The 24,523-nt window shown below is 38.0% G+C and overlaps 1 protein-coding gene across 2 annotated transcripts in view; it reads left to right on the top strand.

Annotated features, from left to right (window-relative positions):
- Positions 1 to 24,275, top strand: part of LOC129577644 (leucine-rich repeat-containing protein 24-like) — a 143,330-nt gene extending 119,055 nt beyond the window's left edge. For both annotated transcript variants that reach the window (XM_055465054.1, XM_055465055.1), the window contains exon 5: positions 23,539 to 24,275. In XM_055465054.1, coding sequence (XP_055321029.1) covers positions 23,539 to 23,614 — 76 coding nt within the window. In that variant the 3' untranslated portion in view covers positions 23,615 to 24,275. The remainder of the gene's footprint in view (positions 1 to 23,538) is intronic.
- The last annotated feature ends 248 nt before the right edge of the window (positions 24,276 to 24,523 follow it).

The raw sequence follows: 24,523 nt of genomic DNA, 5'->3' as shown, positions 1-24,523 counted from the left end.
CTCTCTCTCTCTCTCTCTCTCTCTCTCTCTCTCTCTCTCTCTCTCTCGTGTGCTGTTAAAGCCGTGGTCGCCACCATCACCTACACATTACCTCAGTTACAGTTACCTTCGTCGTCTCGTATTCTTGTCCGCTCCAAAAACCAAATCAATCCAAATGTGTATATTTTCCGACAGACGGTAGCCGTTTAGTGAAATCCCTTCAATTCGTTTTGAACTAAGCACTTTGACAGTTGTATTTTCGTATATTCGCATTTTCCCTTTTCACATGAAATGACGTTGCCATCTTATGCAAGCCGTCATCCAGCCAACCACTTCCTATTTGTTGTGTGTGTGTGCTTGATTTAGAGTGATGGTCATGCATGCACACTCATTCTTTTACCACATTTGTCTATTTCAAATTGTTATAGTTTTCGATGTGGCATAAACCGACGTTCCACTCTATCTCTCTATTCCTCATTTTTAACCTGGAAATTTTCATTGAAATTTACTGGTCGAAACGAAATTACAACCATAAAATACCGGTTGTGATTTGAATATGATTGCAAGTGTTAGTGTGCTTATTGGATTGGCATGTGAAACGGTGCGATCATCGTCATAATCGCACTCTTACATTTTCCATAGATATAAATATAACGGGATCGAGAGCAGGAGAGCAAACGAGTGAGAGAGTGAAAGTGAGAATGAGAGAGCGAGAGAGAGAGAGAGAGAGAGAGTTGGGAGAGGGAGATGATTCATTTCCATAAAATACAACCTTTGGCTGGCAATTGCATCTTATTACTCGTGTTCATATGTCGGAAATGGATTTGATAGGCCATCTTCAATGTTAAAGCGTATGAATTGCCGTTGGCGCGGATACGAAGCGAATGAATGAAACCGAACGAATTTTTAACGAAGTCTGTTTTGTCTTGCAACGGCAACGGTATTGTATGTGTGTGTATGAATTTGGCCAGCGTTGCCTTGAAAACATGTGCTTTACTCTTGTGTGTTGTTGCTGCTGCTTCTGCTGCTGTATTTCTTCTTGTTCCCTTCTGGTGCTCTTTTGAATTTGTGCCAAAGAGCGTTCATATTGTTATCGCAATTCGTCATTTGCAGGAAGAGTCTCATTTTTTTTGGATTTTATTCTCTCTTTGTTTTTTTTCTGTAACCCGGTTCACTCTTGTTCCTTACGATCCAAAGTAATTTATTTTACCGATATTTCCCTATGAGGTCTGTTCCGATGATATTTTCATTAGCGTACGATTCCGAGAAAGTCAAATGCGAGAAGAAGCCTCCTGACATTGACACAAACTAGAATGAGTATGCCAGGTTTTTGGAGCACACGCGGCGCAGTTCCAGTTTTCTTCCTCTCACTCACTCTCTGCGCATAGCCGAAATAACATTCGAATTTAATGAATCAAACATTTTTCCTACGGCTATTTGTGTGGATTTTCGTGCAGTGAATGGAATATTTCCGAAAATTATAGAACACCGCACTTCGTTTCTCTTCTCTTACAATTTTTTTATTTCCTCACATTCGTTCGTTTCTTTGTTCTTTCTTTCTTTTTTTAATACTCGAGTGCACAGCAGGTTGAGTGACGGCCGCCATAAATCCGTTTTTAAAATGAAGAAATACAGCATGCACTGTAAATATAATATAACGGTGCTGCGTCTCGAATACGATTTCGTGGTAGAAGGAAAGAAACAACAATGGGGAATAAAAAAAAATCTAATTACACAATTGTAAGGAGAAGGAGAGATTGCAGAAAAAAATCTGCTAGCATCATTTGTTTCTCTCTATTCGTGCTTATACCTTTTCAACTTTTGGAATGTGGACAATCACAATGGTTTTTCTGTACGATATTTTCCTTCCTGTGTCTCGCTTAAGAACGATGTGTTAATTTTAAGACTTCAAAGCATTCTTTCGCATCCCCACCAACTTAATCAGATTGAAATTTTTTGCTTCGCTCCACACCCTCTGACCGTCGCACAACAGTGCGACCGAAAACACACACCGAGAGAGAAAAACGTAGGAGACAAAAACAATGAATGTTGACGTTTATTTTTATCAGAGTATTTTTGCTAGACAAAATTCGTACGGATCGAAATTTGTTGAGGCGAATGGATGGAAGAAGCAGATAAAAAAGAAAAATTACGGGGAGCAAAGAAGAAAGCAGCAGAAAATGCCACACACGAAACACCAACAAGTAAATAAAACAAATGGAAAAGATCATCACCGGAAGCAAAATGGTCACTTTTACACCTTTCTCTAATCCTCAACGAGAGCGTGATGGATGCGACCATGAGACGACGATTTAAAGCATAAAACCATTTGGTTGTTACTTTTTTTATCCCCATTCTTTCTTTCTTCGCCTCGATGGAGATTTATCTATGGCGTATGTTTTCTATCGTCGGAACGAAAGAAAGAAAGGGTTAAATTTTGATGTGCAGCACCGATGAACCAATGGCGGAAAAAAAGGCGATCCCTGAAAATTTTCCGGCACAAAGCACATAAACACACACACACACCCACACAAAATGTGGCATCTACCATGAATTATTTAATTCTTTTTCGGTGGATAGAAACCGAACGATAAGGCCATACAACAAGCTAAACAGCATGTTGAATTTTTACAACCGCACCAAGTGAAAATCATCATTCGCCTGCTTTCTACTGTTTTTGGTTTTACTTTCATAATATCCGCTTGCGTAGTTTGTGTATGCGTGTGTTGAGTAATGGGGCATTTTTTTCCCTGAGGTCGGGCATTTTAATATCACGACAATCGAAAAGTTGATATGAAATTTACTATTCAATAATAATTTAACAATAATTATTTGGCTGTGATTATGCGTTGTGTGTGTGTATGTTCGATGAAATGCCATATGGTGTCTGCGTGCGTGCGTGTGCCCAGTTTTTTTCTCTTCCCTCTCTCTCTCTCTCTCTCTCTCTCTCTCTCATGTGTCATTTTATGGCCAACACTTTGCCCTCTGCGCTTCGAACTCTTTTCTGACAATTAAACCATTTCGAATCAATTACAATGTAGGTTTTTTCTTTCGGATTTTGTCATTCGATACAGCCTATTTTTTGTTTGTCCCATTGAGAGTGAGGGTGTGTTTCACCTCTATTACCAAATTGGTGAACGATTCGAATGACCAACTAACTGATTTTAATCGTTGCAAATAACGCAAAAGGCATTGTTGCTGCTTTGGGCGATCCATTGTATTATGCCGAAATATACACATTATACACATACACACACACAAACAAACAAACAAATGTTGCGTTTCAACATTTCGTGCGTATTTAATCTTTTATCAACCGGTACGTTCATGCGAACAATTGATTAAATATTTATCGTTGGGACACACACACACATCGGAAACAATGAATACGCCACATTGATAAAATAATAATGAGATTGAAACGCAAATAAATCGCACGAGCATCAATGAACAATGTTGCATTATTTTTCATTAGCGATATATGTACAGCGAACGAAAAAAAAACCAACAACGCTGACCAGCACAGAGCGCAAAAAGACCAATAAAAAAAAGCACCGCACAGCAGCCAAACACATAAAAGTATGTAAATAAACAGCCGAAAATGAAAATGAGTGAATTTGTGCCGCGACCACGATTCAAAATTGAATCAACTGACCGAAAATTCATTTTCATTCGTTACTTTTTTTCGCATTCACAATTTCTAATTTGATTTAATGATGCGATAAATTGTTCAATAAAATATCTTCATTTGGGATTCAATTATGTGGAACGGTTTGTGTTCGCCCCCAAAAAGCATCAACAATACACAGCGGAAATCCAACATATTAGCTTACTGATCACGGGAATCAAATGCAAACTCCAAAAAATGCGACAAATTTCAATGATACCATGATGAAAAATAAACAATCCGTCATAGTGGCAAAAAAAAAACTTAGAGTTAACCTAAAAGAATTTGAAACGGTGGTAATCGAATCGCCAGGCTTATAATTATCAAAAGGAAAACATGCGCGGAAAAAAAACACCCACACAGTGGACAATAACTGTGCATCGAGAGCTTTCGAGTGCTTTCGTGTGTTCATAATTCAATGTGTTCGGATTAAATTTACGCATATCCAGGGTCATCATTTCATTATATTGAATGCATTTTCGTGCAAAGTTAATGAGGGCAGAGTGCCAGAATATGGCTTGCATTGATTGTACCTCTTTATAATGGAATCGCGATGAACATCTATTGTATTCATTGTGATGATGCACCCGTTATCGATCGATGTATTGATTGCCGATGATGTGATTTCGTTGTGACACACTGGATTTCATTATATGTGATTCACAAAGCCAACTAATTTTGAAATTGAAGAATTCCACGTATTTAAAACTATCATTTTACGGACATTATTCCCTTTGGCTATTCAGAATTGGATTTCAATTGTTTTGCATATGCTGTTCGCATATGAATGAAAAAAAAATATATCAAATCAATGTTTAGCTGTCGATCGATTCGGTTGTTGAATACAGAATGCTTTTCAATGATGAATAGTGAGAGAGAGAGAAAGAGAGAACGAGACATTTTGCCTAGAATTAATGCAATTTAATCGAATCACAACGAAATCCGCGTGTACAAATATTTCAAATGCGAAATATTCCGGATCTTGTTCAAATTTATTCGCTAGATGCGTTTCCAAAATTGATGCAATGTTCTACAAATAGCAACATCAGTATTACATGTGCGATTTGTCTCTCAATTGTGTCGAATATATTTCGGCTATATCGCAATTTTCGATAATTTGCATACATGTGTATGGGTAGCCCGTAGAACATCGCTTGCAATAGATTCTTTGAGAGCTTTGCCATTGGTATATTGTAAAGGGTGTTTTTTTTAAATTTTTTTTTTAAATTTCAAATAAAAGGCACAAATTCCGATATTTTGATCGTACAGCTTGGTTTATTTGATAGATAAATTCATATAATTTAATGTCCGAAATACATTTTGGGGATATGACCACCTCCCCTCATTTTTTACCCACCCCTCCTGACAGTCCATTTTTGAGCTATTTTGGAAGATTTTGAGGTCATATACTCACAATTTCATGAAATTTGTTAGACTTTAAAGTGTAAATCGGTTCATTTTCATCTGAGTAAACAAAAGAATTCATGTATCCCCACGGGGAGTAGCCCATAGCCGTAAAATAGGGTCATTTTGTTGGATGATGTACAGATTGCATATTCGAAATTTTGGGGAAAAAACTTACACGAGACAGTTTCTCCAGTAAATTGATTTTTTTGCTCAAAATATGCTATGATATGGACATTTTATTTAATCCGGTGATCATCCAGACCAATTTTGTCAGAAAAAGTGGAAAAGTTGTTTTTGGGTATAGCCCAAATGGCTGTGAATAGAGGCTGCTCGATGAAACCAGATTACTGCTCAAAAACAGATTTCGTCACTCTGTACTAATGAGTTTTGGGCTAATTCGTATTTGTTTTGTTATTTCATGCAAATTTAGGCTAAAACCTGACCATATTTTGAGCACGAAATAACTTTTGTCGTCAATTATAAGCGGGAAAAAGAAAAAAAAATAGGTCGAAAAATTTAGTGTCCTGAAGACCTCCCAAAAAGGAGGGGAGGTGGTCATATCCCCAAACTGTATGTCGGACATTAAATTATATGAATTTATCTATCAAATAAACCAAGCGGTACGATCAAAATATCGGAATTTGTGCCTTTTATTTGAAATTTAAAAAAAAAACGTTTAAAAAAACACCCTTTATATTTCGCCAACATGCACCAATTTTAAACTCATTTGCATGATTCTGCTTTGTTCCACCATCGCAGCACATCTCACCTAAAATGTTAATTGATTTTTAATTAAAAATATGCATTTGACAAGGAAAAAAAACACGCGCATCAGATACAAAAATATTCTTGTCGTGTGTTTTTTTTCGTCATTCTTTTTCCCATCTCCCTTTCTCGCTATCGAGCGCACGGATATTTGTTGTGTGGCCATGGTTATTAAATCGGTCGATGATTTGTTTGTATTTTTCCTGCTAAATAATTGCTATGATAATGAATCGCCTCGTTTAATTTATGTTAAGTGATTGATACAAATTGTTAATTTTGTGAAAATTGCAAATTAAAAGAAAAAAAAACAAACAATAACAACAACAGCAACTGGAAAAGTGCACTTTCAAGCAGAATTTAAGCGGCACGTTCAAAGAGCTGCTGCTGCTGGCTGTGAGTCATTTGATTCGATGAAAAAAAAACAAATTACTTTGTAACCAAATGCAATTAATACAAACGAAGCTTAATGAACCTTTCAGTTGGTGCTCTTTTTTTGCTGGATTATGATCCTTGTATGCGCAACTTGTTTGTCGCTTCCTTTATCCCTCTCGCCACTTCATTTGCGTTTGTTTTCAACATGGAATTCATTTTCGGTGCCGTCTGGATTTGCTTTTTTGGCAAGAAGCAGAAGTACCTTTTGTCGAAATGTCGTCAATTTGGTGCGGTATTAATTTTCATTCTTAAGTGGAGGATAATGGTCGGCGAATTCGAAACGAAACAATAGAAGTGGGCGAGAAGGAAAAATTTGAGATGGGTCTCCAGCACATAGTATCTGCTCACAGTAAAAATGCACAACTTTTGAGTACCATCATTACGGTAAATGGTGTGAGGGAAAAAACCAAATAGGAATAGGATTGACACAAAGTGAAAATGAAATGGAAATGGATCGCTAAGTACGATGAAAATAAATGCCTTTTGAATACTTTTACCGGACGCTTTGGCTAATAAAAAAAACGATTATTGCCACTTTTCTTTCGTCCGTCCGCTCGCTCACATTTCCTCGCATACCACTCAGCCACTTATAACACAGATCAAATTACGAAATTAAACAAATCATAATAGACAAATAATATTTCACGTTTACTCGTTACCGTTTAGCTGCGGCGTTATCCTTTTCGCACGTCGCATGTTTCCGACATACTTGAAAAAAAAAATGCGGCAACAGCAACAACAACAATGACGACGACGATCACGATGACGACAATAATAATGGCAACAACGACGCCTTTCAATTTCGGGTAATTTATCTGGCTAGCTGACTGAACGAAGTCAGTGTCTTATGAGCTTGCCGCTTCGTTCGTTTTCAAGTGGCAGCTTGATTGGATCACGATAACAACATTGATAACGTCAAATGGGACACATTCCGTTGCGAATAAACGCTCCCAAACAGTCTCTGTCTGTCTGTCTCTCTGTCTCTCTTACTTTCTCCGGCACCGAGACTAGCCATAAAGCTATCATAATATTGATGGCAATGATGGGCCTGGCTGAAGAGTAAATAAAAATTAAGCAAAGAAACAGACGATGGGAAAATGCCGTTAAGAACATAAACGCACTTAACTATATATGCCTTAAACATTTAATGTTCATCCGAAAAATAACGAAATGATAGAGACTATGATTGTTTGCTTCGTCAATGTACTTCATAGCACCTTCGCAATCCATTTCTAAGATATTTTCCGATCACGGTACGCTCATCGAAGCGCCGGGTATTTACGCTTAATCGCTTGTTATTGCCACCGTGTGTCTCTTTCTCGTTCTTCGTGTGTCTATCGAAAATTGGGCAACGCAGAAAGAGAGGAAAAGACACACACACACACACAGAGAGAGAGAGAGAGAGAGAGAGAGAGAGAGAGAGAGAGAGAGAGAGGAATTCCGAAGCTCAAATTTTAATGTGGCCATCGACTCAGTGAACACACTGAACATTATTGAAAATGATTTCGTTTGATATGGTCATGCCTGTATCGTGTTATCATTATCTTGAAGCTTTTTGGCCTGATGCTCGCCTCGTTAACGTCAGCACAAAGACCAATAAGGAACCACGAATGACTACTTCTACGACGACGACGACGACGATGACAACAACAACGAATGCATTGCCATTATGGTCAATGACTAAGACAAATACAAATGAATCTGTGCGCGTTTGCCCTCAGTTTTTGAGAAGTATGCAAGTTTCCTTAATACGTGTCGATTTAATCGAATTAACCTTTTTACATGCGGGAGGGCGCTATTGTATTTTTGGCGATTTGCTACACATTTGGATAAAGCAAAGCCATGTTTGCTTGTGAATGCTTTGGAATCTGCTTCGTTTTCGAGATCGTAGGCAAAAGCATTAAGTATGCATACGTTGTATTATACGGCATCATCAACGAAAACATTAGCCAACTGCGCCAAACCATAAGTCTTTTAGCAACGCTCGTGAAAATATCCTCGTAAGAGAAATGCTAAGCAGACACACACACACACACACTGTCGGAGATGCCCAAGAGCGAGAGCGACAGCGCAAAACAAAAGAGCAAGTCGAAAGAAAGTCGAAATATATGAACTGGTTTTTGGTCTCTCCCTCGATAATGCATATGATTAAATTACAGTGAAGAGGCGAACCAAATAGAAATTATCATAATTTACTGTAGTTGGAATGCATAATAGTCGTAAATACCCAACTCTCTCTTTTCCTCTCTCGCTCTCTCGCTCTCTCGCTCTCTCCGTGTTTCTCTATTTTCCCATTTCTCTTTCTCTCGCTTCCCGTACACCCGGAACGAAATCGTGAATTGGGTGAGAAGCGCAAAGCATATATTCAATTTTACACCGGTTTTTCGGGGTGCGCGCCTTGGCCAACGCGTGCATATGTGTATGAATCACGATAAAGCAATAAGTAGCAAGTTGTGTACCCATGAACTTTGAACGAAGGTGTTACTTTTAGCATGCTTCTCTCTGGTGAGATCGCGCCACTCCAGCACTCATGAACGAAAACGCGAATTATATACGTAGTCATTTTACACTTGACTCTCAATAATAATAATCAGCATATTTTTTGTTGTGTGCCGTTGCGTGTTTTTGTTGTGTTCTCTACCACCGTCATACATCCTAGCGCGTATTTATTGTTCCTGATGGTAGAAAGATATCAGAGTTGTTTCTCTTTACTACGGTTTAACCTACGCCAATGCGAAAACCAATGAATTCGGTGCATTTCAGCATCCTAGATTTCCAAAAATGTGCCACACGCTCTCGCGCTCACCCTTTTCCAACTCGTTCGGTCTGTGTATCATGGAAGATTTTGTTTTAACTTCTCTTCATTAAACGCAAAACACACACACACAAGCCGCATTCAACAAACCCACCATGGAATGTGCACAAATGTTTATATGTGTGTTATCCGAAAAATACATTTTGCCGCGTTCAACAAATTAATTTATGCCAAATTATTTATTTTCTTTGTAGATTTCCATTTTGTTGCTCTGTACTACTGATGCGACCGCGTGTGCTCTCAATGCTTTTGTTGTAGTATTTTTTTTATTCAATTTTGTTTTCATTCCATCCGAAAGATGAAGAAAAAATTCAACCGACGAAGAAGCAAAAGGAGTGAAAGAAGTTTTGCGAAGCTGTAAATGTGTGTGTGTGTGTGTGTGCGCGCGAGAGCACGATAGGAAGAGAGAGAGAGAGAGAGCTTTGGCTATGACGTTGAATTCGCCACTCGGTACTCTTAGTTTCGGTTTCTCTGTCTGTTGCTGTGTGTTTGTATATTGCAGCCTGTGCCCTGCTGATTAGAATGGGCAAAAAGAAACTTTTAATTATTCAGCTGTTGTACTTAAACACATTGTACTTTGTATAATATTCGCATATATTTCTGCGATTTTCCCTTGCATTCGGTTCTCTTGATTCAGTCGGTTTCTGGAACTGGATTTTTCGCCAATATGGCCCCATCAACATTTCCCCAAACAAACAGTATTTTTTCCTTTCTTCCTTTTCTTCCCTTTCGCTTTCTCTTCCTCTTTAGATCTTGTGTGTGTGTATGTGTGTGTGAGTGCTTTTTCGGGAAATTCGAAAAGGCGCGCACACGAATATGGGCTGCATAAACAATCGGTGTTCGTTTCATCCACGAAAAAAAAAACACATACACAAAAGAAAACACCGAAAATAAAAATAAATTTCCACAGAGCGAGTAAGAGAATGAAAGCGGCTAAAACGATATTTGAAAGCTAATCATGTTAAATGAAATCATTGGATGGTATCGAAGTCTCGAGATAAAAGGCGCGAGCGAAGAAAAAACCGTATACATTGCGAAAAAAAAAACATTCGTATGCATGAAACTTGACGTATTGAATGGGTGCACACGCGAAAGGCGCCGCACAAGGGATAAAAAATGATTTCGAAACCGATTAAAAATTAGTGTCACGTATCCACTCTAATAATATTGCCATCGAAAAATGTTATTTAAGGCGACAGCCGCTTTACGCACTGTTTCGCATAATACACAAACGGGCCCAATGTTAACCTTATTCATCGATACACGCCAACAAGAAAAAAAAACAGGCGCATACACACTCATAAGACCCAAATGGTAGACCAACAAACTAACGACAAATACAGAAAGCTTGCCGAAAAAAATAAACGAAACACACAAACGCAACAGTAAACATTGTCAATTGCCTAATAAACGCTTAGGAAAGAAAAGAAGGAAAAAAATCGACGACAGCAATGCACTCAGAACAACAGCAATAAACAATGGAATGCTCAAGCACAACAAACATTCGAAATCGGCATATAACAAATCGAACCGGATGTAGCTACGCCAATTCACATTTGTAAGACATTCTTTTCTCGTGCTCGGGTTAGCCGTGCGAGGCGGCATTGCGGAATCGCTGAAACATCAACACAATATTTCTTCATAATGTATGGCAAAACACGCACTTCACTCTATCTTTCGATTAGAATTTATACGGCATAATTCTGTTTTGTCGCATAATCTGTGTGCCACGGGGTTCTGTTTTGTTCTGTTTCCTCTCATTCTCGCGCGCGCGCGCGCTCTCTCGTTCTCACTCGCATGCCATTGCGTTGCGTGTGCATCAATTGGCATTTTGTTATCGATATGTGATTTTGCTGATTGTGATCAATGGGACTCCGCACACATACCGACACACATATATATATATGTATATACATGCTCAACGGTGTGTGAGTCTCAATGGAGTGCATGAGAATATGGCACCCTTTTTGGCTTGCCATATCGTCTGTCACCATACATCTTTTGGTGTGTCGCGCGAAAGCGAGCTATCCATATTGAAATGCCTGAACTCCGTTGTGCGAACATCGTAACAACATCATTCAACATTGCTGCCACACCATTTTCGGTCCCTTGCCTCATTATAACAAATATCAACCTAATGATTATAGGCATGCGATGATAAAGATCAATAAAAAAAACACATACACACCGAAGGAACAACAGCAGCAGCAGCATCAAGTGAATAATAAGCAAGTGACGGAGCTTGATACTAAGGTTGATCGGTCGACACAAAACACTCTTCATTCATTTCACTTGGCTCACATTATGCATCGCATCAAATCAAATGCGATTACATTTTTGTGTGACTGTGATTTTTCTTTTCTGATATACTATGTTTAATTTTTTTTCTCTTGTCGGGGGAGCCGTTTTGTTGTTGCCGTTGTTATTTCAAAACGACATTCATCGCATATATGCATGGCGTTGACGTTTTTTTTTTTTCTCGTACCAATCTGATGTGACTGGCTGATTGTATGCCATTTTGCTATGCGATTGTCATCTCCGATTGGAATCGGCGAGAAGGCGAATAATTTACGAATAAAATCAAATGATGAAGTGAAAATTGTTTAAATAAAGAATCGAAACTAAATAACTCATTTGAAAAGTCTTTTACACGTTTTGAACATTGAATTTGTGTGTTCTGTTCGGTTTTACTCCTTTTCGACACTCTACCGACCGCTTTCGTTCATTCGTTGGAGAGACAACAACTCCAGTCACATTGAAATGTTGTTATGACGTTCGACTATAGCCTTATTTACGTTCATTACGATTCATTTCAAGTCATACATAAATAATGTAACAAAATCATGGGTGCGACATTTTCAATGGATAGAAATCAACAAACATTGCAACACATCCGTCTACAACACACGGCCTAACATTCTGGCCAGATTGAGATAGATAGGGGGAGAGAGAGAGAGAAAGATGGTGACGGAGACAGAGCGAGAGAATGAGTAAGTGAATGAACGAAAGCCAGGCCAAAGAAAAAGAGAATTGAATAAACCAATGAAAATAATAAAACGAAGTAAGAACGGCAACAGCAAATGCAATAAACCAACTGAAGCGAACAATGATTTTATGTCCAACTATGTCAAGAGACGGTTTCTGGTTTGCAGCATCATGGTCGAAACACACATACACGACGAGAGAAAGAGTAAACGAACAAACGAGAAAACCAATAAAACAAACAACGCAGTTTCGGTCTCTTAGTTTCGGTCTCTTGTCTCCATGAAATTCAATCCCGAGAGGAGAAGATGTGAAACTTTTTATTCTTCGCAGCGCTTTTTTCTATCTCTCTCTCTCTCTCTCTCTCTCTCTCTCTCTCTCTCTCTCTCTCTTCACTTAGACCCGATGAGACAAAAATAACTAAATAAATGAATAGAATTTGAATTGGAGCGGCAGACTAAGGAATCGCGTCGTTGGCCATAAGAGGCCATTGGAAAAAAAGAACCCAAAAACAAAATACTCGACTGAATTTTGTCTATAATAATCTTTCGATTATTGGAATAATTTGAGGTCTTTGCACGAGCATCGCATGTGAAATGACGTTAAGAATGAGGAATGGATATGATGCAAATAGAAAAAAAAGAATCAGCGAAAACGAAAAATAACTCAAGAAATATTCATTCAGCGAAGCAATGAATTTTACTTGGGTTAAAACAAATTATGTGGTGCAGACGCTTCACTTGCTGTGTACGAGCGCATATACCAGCCAGTGAACATTAGAGTATAAAACCAAGAAGGCCACCATCAAGGGGTTAACCACATCCAATGCTTTATGCGTACTCACTTACAATTGGCTTTCGGCGAGGCATTTAAGCAGCACGATGACGCGATGGCCATTTCGAATTTCAAGAAGATTGAGATTTTATTCAATTTACCGACATCGCGTCGATCCACTAGTCCTCTCAAGAAGTGGCGAGGCAAGAGAGAGAGAGAGAGAGAGAGAGAGAAGAGAGAAGAGAGAAGAAATGGTTTTCTTTCTACTCAGAAGATGAGATATTCACATAGTACGAAGACGAGATGAGATGGTGGGAACGCTGTATAAGAGCATACAATTTCCAGCAGCTTCGATGAGCAAATGCACGCAAAACACTCGTCAACACAACGCTACTCTTGCTATGCAGATAAATGTTGCGCTTTTCGATGTTTTTACATGTTCTAATGAAAATCGCATAACTTTCGTTTAAAATCCACAGAATATGCGTAATGAAAATATCAGTGAACCTTAGTCAGTGATTTGCATGCTTGGATTGAATGAGTGCGAATGAATGAGTCACCTATCACAGTGGCAAACTGTAGAGAAACAGAGACGGAGAAAGGCAAACCATGGCAAACACACGATATTTGTGTGAAGCTCAAAACGTTCACTGCATAGTTCAAATAAGTTTTGAAATGTTTCAAATTAAAGATTTTGCAAATGTGAAAATCCAAATAAAGTACGAGCACAAGGCAGAAGTGCAAGAGTGAGCACGGGATGTGATGGTTGAGGGCAAGTCTAGACGAACTTAGACAAGAGCCACCCATGCAATGCTTTACATTCTCTCGCTTTCTGCACTCTCTGCCTTTTCCTCCCCGATGCCTGCTATACATACTATCTGTTGACTGCTATCTTTTGCCACATTCCATTTCGCACATTGAAACTTGCAAACACAAATTACTTTCAAGTTTCATGTCGTGGAAATTATATTTCATCAAAAGAAAGACTTTTCCATACATACACACACACACACACACACAAGATATCTTATTCATTTAGAGCATGTTTATAGCACTGAATAACGCAACGCCGAGAAAATGGTTGGTATTTTTGATTAGGCTGAAAATTGTTTGTAAAACAAGAAGAAATAGAAAAATATTCAGGCCCAAGCGAGTGCATCGTGTACACACAGATTTTGTCGAAATATACAATTTTGTTGTCAGCGGTGGCGGTGGCGATATGAGTTTGCGTTTAGTTTCATATAGTAGCCTGGTAATTAAACTATTTGGCACACAATATTAAGTCAGTTTGTTTGTGAGAGAGAAAGAGAGAGGGAGAGAAAAAGTCAAAAGTTGCTATTTTTCAAGTTGACTTTTCGCTGCTGCTCCTATGCTCCGGTGGAATTCGATGAGCAAATATTTGCCGTTTACCATCGAGTCATCGGTGGTGGTGGTAGTAGTGGTGAAAAGATGATGTTGAAATCGAATTGTTTCGCAAAGTAAATAATATGCTAATTTTGCCTCAATTGTGTTTAGAATCAAACTAGTTTAATGTATTCCTCTCATTTATTTAAAGTCTCGTCATCGGCTGCTGTGATTGCATCATGTGTCGTTTCAACGAGACTTTACTACATGTGCCATGTGGTGTGTGTGTGTGTCGTCTGTGTATTTTTAAACTTTTTGTGGGCAATCATTTCGCATGGGATTTCGAAATCACATTCTCTCCAATCTCTTGTCATTTGATGGGCAATATAATGAAATCGAGTGCATGCGCCTCGATGTATGTGTGCTTTAGCTCGTTCACTCATTCTTCGTTCTGCACACATATTCAGCCTCCGTCGCCAAAAATCCCATACACAAACACATATTGTACTTTCACAACTTACTATTATTACATTTCAATATGTGAAACGTCTAAAGAATTTAATTACGGCTGAAACTGATGATTTATCCACGATGCGTACATAGTTTTCAATTCACATTCCAGCATTCCGGTTGAATGTGTTAAGTGTACAGTACCGCTAAAAAGATTGGGGCAACAATGTTTGATAGATCCGTTTCAGGACCAGTCGAATTTTTATTGTGTGTAAAATGATCAAATTTGTAAAAAGGGTACACACATCAAATTCAAATCGTTATATTTTCGAAATTTGTGAATATGTTTCTGTGGCATTTTTCTGGGTAACAATTTGAACGTTGTAGAAACGATATGCAAAATATCAAGAGTCTCGCTGTTTTCGAAATACGTTAACGCATCCATCCAAAATGGTCAATTTGTATGGAAAATGCGTGTGGTGGCCTCGAACTTTTTGGCGATAGTGTATTTGTTAATGAATACCCAATTACATCTCATAACTCAATATGGCGAAAATTTATAGTTAAAATGTTAGACCGTTTTGGAATTCAAAACTGTATATGTTATCGAATGGCCAAATAGTGATGGTGTGGTTTTTTTGTTTAGAAGAATTTTTCTCATTTCATAGTTTCGTTTTTTTTGTGTGTTTGAATTTCAATGCAATTGATTGCAGAAGCAAAATTGAAAATGATTCTTCATCCAGAGAGGGTATGACATGTTTTGACATGTTTCTATGCATTTTGCAATGAATCTCAAGGCAGTTATTTGGCTGCTTTCCTTTCATTTATTTCCAATTTTGATTTCACCCGTCTAAATTGCTGCATTTATTAAATTCTATGTGTTTGTTGTCGAAGCGACCGCACACAAAAACTCACTTACAAAAACTTTGTTCCGTTTTGAAGGGAAAAAAATTCATTCGTTTTTCGAGAGAGTGAGCGACAAAAAAAAATAGAAAAAACAATTGTACTTCCTTTTTTTGGAGGGGTAGAAATAAACGCCGAACCGAATATTAATGGGTCAAAGCGAGAATGGCTTTCGGCTAAACATAAAAACGCATTGTTGAAGTAAAAATACAAACGGAAAATTTGCAGAGCGTTTATTCAACACACAAAATGGGAAAAACCGGAGAGCATAGAGACAAAAACACACAGAGAGAGGAATCAAATAAAATAGTTTTTGTATTAAATGGAAATTAAGTGGGCTATTTTTCCGTTGCTTCTTTACTACCATAATAAATAGCCACTAAAAACGAAAAGTAATCTTGTATTCACGAGATGCACACACACACACATACACCCAAGACAAGAAGCAAACTACACTCAACTCGTGGGGAGCAGCAGCGGCGAGTGTACTTTTTTATTCGAGCCACAAAATGAGGTTCAAGTGTCAAACGTAATTTAATTCGTGTTCATTTGAGCTTGTTGAGGAAATCGAAAAACTGGGAAGACTGAACGAAAAATCTCGACTTTCAAAACATATGCGGAGGCTGTGTGTCGTTCCCGATTTTGTGTGAACCTGTCACTGCAGGGCCACCACCATTATTTTGACCATGCCTCTCTTTTGGCATTTTCGGCACGGCAAGGCGCGCACACACACCGTGCACCGAGCAATTTCCATGTAATTGAAATCAAGTAGAAAGGATTGCTCCGGTTTCATTTTTCTTTCTCGGTTTCTTTTATTCTTAGCAGCAGTGTGGCGTTCTATTGAAATATATATTTTCCGGTTGTATGAATGAATACAAAATTTTCTATTTGTGCGCACAGCGAGATGCATTCAATCGCAGATAGTAGTGGTCTTGCTTTGTTTCACATCCTATTCATTTCTCTTCTTCTTTTTTTTCTGCTTGTACACGCCGTGTCTGCCGAAGTCATCTACTATCAAAAGCATATTTGTGTGTGTGAACAAGAAGAAGAATTTCGAAGAAAAAACAAAAAATATGCACACTGTCGCACTTTCACCGATGTGCCAAATCGGAGAACCATTTTTAAAACGGTTTTAAGACCAAATGGAATATTGCTCAAACCGCTCGATGTATGTGCTCAAACCGCTCTAGCGCGAGCGCGCGCGATCGTTCATTCACTCGGTACTGGGGCACATAGTGGGTTTTTCTACTTCTATTACACTCTCACTCGCTCGAATTATTTATTATTCGTTCGTACGAATATTCATTGTATAAATAAATTACTCAAGTGCTCGGGAGTAAACGGAAAAAAACGAAAGGAAGAGATAACGAGGACGAGAGTAAGCGAACGGATGGAGCGAACGAACGACCTAGAGTTCTGAAAAAGTGGACGTGAAGTTAATTCGCAAGCAAAGACGACAGAGCTGATGCACAGAGAAATTAAAAAAAAAACTACGGAGAAAGAATGAAAAGCGCCATTTTAGCGTTTTCATTTGTTAATCGATTCTCGTTAGATCGTTTTTCTGGTCCCTGCCAAATATACTCTCACAGCAGTAAATCGCCTTCAAGAATGCGAGCTCCCACTCGCGAAGAGAAAAACAGTGAGATAGCTCTCTACGGAAGAGAAGGACAGAGACCGATACAGAACAAACGAGCGAAGAATGAGATCGAGAGTGCAAGCGGCATTTCAAGACCATGTTTTATTCGGAATTGAATTTTGGATGTAATGCGCGTTTCAAAAGAGTTTTCGTTTAAGCAAATCGCTGCTTCGCTCATTGAATAATCACAAATGGGAACGTGGAACGAAGTGAGTGAGTGAGTGAGTGCGAGCGCAATGCATATGCGACTTGTCTCTTGGCAAATAGCACAGATTATTTGATTCGATCACAACGTGTCCGGAATCGAGGAGCACGTAATATGATGACAACAGAGTTTTCATTACGTTTCAGTTCCTTTTTCAACGGGCTCGTTGTTTTTTTTCTATCTCTCTTCTGCCTTCCGTCGGTGTGTGAGTCAAGTTTTTTTTTTCAAGTTGTCGTTAGCCATTGTTCAAACTCATTACACTTACGATTATAGTTCAAGCACATTTTCTTGGATCGTACGAATGCGTCATGAATATTGAGCACACTAAAATTGCACTCGATACTCTTTTTTCTCTCTCTCTCTCTCGGAACGACTCGGTCGCTTCATCAACGAGGTTTTATTAACTCAACTAACTAATTAATTTCATCGAATTGAGAGCGAGAGAAAGAAAACCCATCAACTAATTCAGCCATTTTTTCTGCAATGAAATAACAATCAAAAGTACGTGCAACCGAAAATCAATCGCTTCACGTTCAACATCACCAAATATGGCGTCGTAAACTCGTGTACCAAGCAGATCGTGCGTCATTTTTTTTTTGCTCTGGTTTGCTGTGAAGAAAAAATTGAGAAATTTGCTTCGGTTAACGTGCGTATAAAATATTTATTAGTAAAATGATTCCACTTGTTGACAGAAATGTGAATTTATTTCGGTTGAATTTTTTGTGAGAACTGAGAGTGAACTGAGTTTGTCATCGCCTAGCATAATTTTTGTAAATATTCTGCATGTAAAGCAGAAGATCTACATAGACCAGCCATATTCCATATCGTACACACAAACAATATTGCGGTGATTTTTGAGTTTTTATGGAAAACATTTTATCGCAAATTGGCGAAGGCAAAGTAAACCTGGATCAAATGAAAACACAAAAGAGAGAGAGAGAGAGAGAGAGATAGGAAAAAAATGGTTGCTCAGTGTTTGTACATTTTTGGAGAGTTTTGTTATCCAATCTAATAGATCATTTGCTGAATGTAATGTTTGGCGAGTTATAAAACGACTAACTTAAATTACATAATGGCAAACTCTGTTGCTGCAATCAGATTGTTATTTTCAAGGGAGAGAGATAGAATGTAGTAAAAGCGGCGAAACCACAGGACGAACGGACCGACGAGCAAAACAGAAAACTGCGAAACAAACTCCTCGTGTACTTTGTCACAGTGGCAAAGCACAAATTTTAAACTAAAAGTGTACAGTGTCAAACGCGCACAACGCATATATTTCACGGAATCATATCAGCATCAACGAGACCGAACCATAGACAATAATAAACAATTTTGTTGTCTCTTCTCGCTTTTCTTCGTCGTCGTCGTCGTCGTTTTTTCTATTCTGTTGCTCTGTGATGCTTATTCTGCTGACAAGCGATTGCCGGCTGAAAATAGCCACGATGCATGAAATGTGGAAGTGAAAGCGCTGAGACACGCACGCAAACACACAACTCTCATTCCCACTTTTCTCCAGAGCATGTTATTAAAAAGTTCGTTTAAAATTTTCGTGTCCGTTGACTGTGCTGAGCTATGTATATGTGTATGTGTATGTGTTTGTGTCTTTTGGTGTTTGGCGAACGGAACGCTACAATTTATATAATTTATTAAAATGCCTTGTACTATCAACAAGCAGGATGTGAGCGAACGAGAAAACGCGCGCGCGCCCGCCCGTACAACAGGGTGCGACACAATGAATGTTAGTTCACACAACATGGCAACAAACAAACTCGTAAATACTGACAATACAACACCGAGAGATGCTGCTGAGCGAGTGTTGATAAGCGTTAGTCGATGGAATACACAAGCCCTGCCGCCTCATTTTTGCGTGAAAATTGTTCATTTTGATCTCATATTTTGTAATTTGTTGAATCCAAAGGCATTTGCATATATAATGTTCATTGAACTAGAGATAATTTCTGACGTTGACTAAACTTTTGAACGGTGGGAAGGAGGGATTTGCGTACAACTTCTTCTTCTTTCTAAATCTGATCTCCTGCTTGCTCGTTTTGGTGTAAAATTTAAACCGATTCCAGTGGAAAACACTTTCAGGAACGAGTCAACGATTGAGTGTTGATTTCGAGAAAGTATCAACGAGAAAAAGTGGCCGTCTGATATGGAATGCGTGAGCGCTCGCATGCACACGCGTGCGTCTGTGTTCAATTTTAAGCAGAAAAACCTCATTTGCTCATGGACGCGCATGAAATTCCATGTCAGGTCAACCAAATTAAAGTATGATTTTCATTTCGTTTATTTTTTTTTTATCGTAAAATGTAAAAAAGGTCGCTTTTACCCCGTTCATTTCGAAAATATGTCGAAGTTTCATTTCAGGTGTGCTCATTGTGTTAAATGAGTTTTAAAGTTTTGCATTTAAACTGGAATTGCAAGTATAAAACTAACAATGATGCTGACTTTGTGAAAATGCACATACACACATTCCCTTGATTTTTGAGATGGCTTGTTTTTTTTCGCTCTATTCGTTCTATGTCGGTTTTGATGCCTGCCGTTGGTGCTTCTGCTTCTGCTTTTGCTGCTACTCTCTCATGTTTTGTTCGTCTTCCGCATCAGCTTTTTAAATTGGCAAAAATGTGATTACAAAGGAACAAATGCTGAATTCACTTAGCGAGAGAGCACAAAATGCCATCAAATAAACAGCCAACTCAACTGAATAACGAATCAGATTTTGCAAAACGGAGTGTCACAAGCAAAATGCAACATTATATAATACGACAAAACGCTAAAAGTCGAACAAGCCCCGAAATATAGAATGTCGGCAAACTGCTAACAAGTAAAAGATAGAGAGTGAAAAAAAAAACACAAGAATGAAATAGAACGAAGGCACATAGATAGCTGCAAACATTTTGCATCAGGCAAAAGTGCAATAAAATTATATCAACTTCAATTTTATAGAAATTATTTTTTTTTTGCCTTCCGGCTGCTGTTATTGTTGTTCCTGTTCCTGATGCTGCTGTTGTCGTTGTCTGTGAAACGAGCAGGCTCTTTCTCTCATGCATCTCGTTCTTCAGTGACTTTATAGATGTGACATTTTTGGTTTTTCTACCGGCAACACATTCGCTTGGTTCTCACATTTAACATTTATCTCAACGTTTGCATAAATGGGTATTCGATGCAATGTGTGTGTTCGTGTCTCAGAGCTTGAAGTTGCTGTATATGCATGGAACCCAATTGCTCCAAATATTTCCGAGAACGCAACCCTGTCTCGCTCACTCTAACTTGCACTCTCTGCATGCATCTTGATATCTGCTGCACACACAGAAAAGAATCCCCGGAAATTTTAGGTGTTCGCCGTAAAATTTGACATTTATATATAAATTTCTATGTACATTTTACCGGCAACACTTGAATTTTCCGGGCGATGACATAATTTCAAATATTCCAACAGAAATTAGCGCCATCTGTCATTTCAAGCGGTAAAATATATATAGTATTTGATAAAATGTTCGAAAATATGTCATCGCCCGGAAAATTGAAGTGTTGCCGGTAAAAGGTATATAGAAATTTATATATAAATGTCAAATTTTACGGCGAACACCCAAAATTTCCGGGGATTCTTTTCTGTGTGCACACATCGAATAAGATATGCAGCTGTGAGTACATATTGCTTTTCCTCACATTTTCATATGGCAATTTAAAGTCGTTATATCATGACTTTTCTTTCTGTGTATTTCGTTAAGTGCATGCAATTCCATGAATTTGATAATAAATTATGTTATTTAATTAACATGAATGTCGCATTTTCAAGCGATCAAGCGGCCGGTAGAAAAAAAAAATTCGTCAACACACTAGCTGAAATGGTAGCATCTCCGAAAATTGAATTAGAAATATGGTCATCAAGTCAAACCAATGTGAGACGACCGCAATAATGAAATTATATTGGTGTAGTCATTTTTGCATAACCGAGATTGTGCTAACTAGTCAAAATTAGTATATCAATTAACAAAATGATTCTTCGAAAATAAAATAATGAACAAATGACGGATACGAAAATAGTTTTGCGTACTAATTCAATGTGGAAAATGATCAAAGGCGAGAAAGTTATGATAATCAGAACTCGTTTGCAAACACATACACACACGCGCACACCTTCCGATTGAGAATTCTTCGAACAATTGATTAGTCGAAACCCAGTTCGTGATTTACCGTGTTTTTTTCTCTACTCATTCGCTTTGAAAGCCGAACCCGATCCAATACTTGAAATGTTTACTATCGAATGTAAAATCGCAAAAGGGTCGTCGCCTGCAAAAACTTTTAGCTACACTAATTTATGATTGTGATGTCAATGGGCATAGGTACAGCCAAAAATCTCAAATTTTCACAACAAACAAAATAAATTCCATTTTTGCAACATCGTTCTTTCTTGCTCTTTCGGTGTGCTCTTTTGTTTTTCAGAGGAGATGCAGTGAGCGAGAGAAGTTTTTCGGGCGGTACGTGTGCTGGCTCGTTTGTTGTCGGTTTTGCTCAAAAAGTTTTTGCAAAGGTAAAGAGAGCGAGAGAGAGAGAGAGAGAGAGAGAGAGAGAGAGAGAGAGAGAGAGAGAGCCAGTTTTGAGTCTGAGCCACTAGACAAAACAATATATAATTTTTTAAAGAAATATTGGACAATTAACACCACTGAGCAAAATGAAAAAGAACAGCAATAGCGAGACCAATAGAGAGAAAGAAGGCACAAGCGTACAAACTTTATCATCAAAAGCAGTTAAAGTGTCCAGTAGTTTGCAATTGCTCCCTGGATTTAACTCACCATTTTTCGAATCGCAAAAATATTCGCTGTGTTTAAATGTTTCGTCTTTGTTTCTTATGTTATTTTCACTCCTCCCTCTCTTTCTCCCCCTCTCGCTGGCTTGCTGATGTAATTTTTGTTCTTCAAATGCCGACAAAATACAAGGCTTACATTTACTTTTTGCTTCGCTTCGGTCGGTTCTTAATTTATAACTTTGAACGTAGACAGGCGTTTGCAAACATTGAAACGACACACACCAATTGACAAAAATTTATTTTGCAACGCGACTGGGAACAAACTTTTCACCGCTATCCCATCACCGGGAGCTTTCTGCCTCTTTCTGTCTCTCTCATTCTCGCCTTCGCCCCGCTACGCTTCAACTTACTCTTCGTTAACTTCTGCCATGTATATGTTATACTGAAAATGCTTCTTGAATTTCACACAGTATCAAGTCAAAAACACAATGGCCATTAACGCTCGCTATAGTTATTTATAAGTATTTGGTTGTATTATTTGTTGCTGTGTTTTTCAACCATTTCACGACGAACAGAAACCGTTTTCGATGTGTTTACATTGAATATGGAGCAATATTTGTGTGCTCCATGCCGAGCGTAAGCTTTGTGTGATTTAATTCGGTTGAAATTTTAAACCTTGATTTCTGGTTGAGTTTTGAGAACGAACAACGACTCTCTTTCTCTTTCTGTGTGTGTATGTCTAGTTCTGTATCTCCTTTTCTCTTCTGTTTAGTCCTCCTGGTAAAGCATAAGGTTTACAAAACCTTGGCAAGGAAATCACAATAAAATCGAACATGACTCTGAGCAGCAAATTGAACTTTACTTCCATTTTACTCTGTCTGTTTGTCTCTCTCTCGCTCGCTATAAAACCCCACTCACTCATACGGTACGAATGTGTTTTTTTCATATGGAGCCCAGAGTTTATGTATGTGTACGTTGCTCTGCGTGTGCATATTGTGCAATCGATTTAAACCACTCAAATGTATATTTTGGCAAAACCAATCTGTATTTGCGTTTGCCAAAAATGAAAACTTTCCGTACGCAAACACACACACACACACACAACCCGGAAAAAAAGCCGAACGAAAAACTTGTGTTTTTTTTTACTATCAGAAACTTATCTGAGATTTCCGAAAGCAACATGACATCAACTGATTCATGTATTTAATCATGTATTCATTCCATTAAAACTATTATTCACTTTTCTATCTCGATCTGTTCTGGATTCGTGCATTTTATTTATTAAATTCGTTTGGGCTATATGTTGTATAACTTTAACTCAATTATTTACTCTCTGTCTCCTGTATCACCAAATCTCATGTTTCTCTTTCGATTCATTTCATTCTTTTCTCCATTTTCTTTCATTTTGTTTCATTCAAAATTATAGCATATCTAAGCGGGGAACCGGTTCATCGGAGGAGCTGCTCATAAGTATGCCGTCATTAGAACTATCTAAATACTAAACAAATAGGAATGATGCCAAAGGCGTGTACACATTTCCAAATCTTCTGTCTCCATCTTTCTAGCGATTGTCATCTGTGTGACCCGAATTAAAGGACGACAACGGTGATCATCATTGCTGCATATGAGGTATACATATTTTAATCGAATAATTTCTCGTTTAAGATCGAACAAAAAAGTACAAGTGATTCGTACACACACGACACGAAAAAAGAAACTTGATAATGGGCTGAACAATGATATTTTCAATGGTGACGATAAAATGCGGAGATCTGCATCAATTTTTTTTCTTCTTCTTCTACTTTAATGATTGGATGAGTGACGTTGTCCATGTGATATCTTTGTTCGCCCATAAGGTCCCTTATAAATTTCAAAATGTCCAATTATTACATTCGATTCACGCCATTTTACGATTTAATACAGCATTCTCATTCTTCCCTAATTGTTTGCCTGAAATCATCTTTTCGATCGAACCATTTGGTCAACTTTTGATTAAAGAAAAATTAAATGCTTCAAATGTGAGAAAAGACATGAAAAAAAAAATTAATAGAAAGAAAAAAACTCTGACATCTGAACAACAAGCGTAAAAATCACTCGAATGAACAAGCGCAAATTGAACTACATTCACTGATTAAGCATTAAGGATTATTTATTAAATAAAAACAAGTTATTCCATTTAAATCCCAATACCCAAAATGTTTGTTTTGAAACCGAAACATGAAGAAAATTGAGAATTATTAACGAATTACCTATAAAAGAAAGAAAGAGAGAGAGAGAAATAAATGAAAATAAAAACAAAACATGTCAAACTTTATAATAAACATTTTATTAAGTCAACAAACAAAAATCCATAGGCTTTGTTAGATATATTTTAAGATTATATGAATCCCCGAAATTGTAAACACATTGAA

This window comes from Sitodiplosis mosellana, unplaced genomic scaffold (assembly GCF_009176505.1).
Source record: "Sitodiplosis mosellana isolate CC-2019 unplaced genomic scaffold, AAFC_SMos_1.0 Smas_scaffold_6197, whole genome shotgun sequence".
In the NCBI taxonomy this organism is placed as follows: Eukaryota; Metazoa; Arthropoda; class Insecta; order Diptera; family Cecidomyiidae; genus Sitodiplosis; species Sitodiplosis mosellana.
Note: the sequence above shows the minus strand (reverse complement) of the source record. Positions and strands in the feature narration are given on the sequence as shown.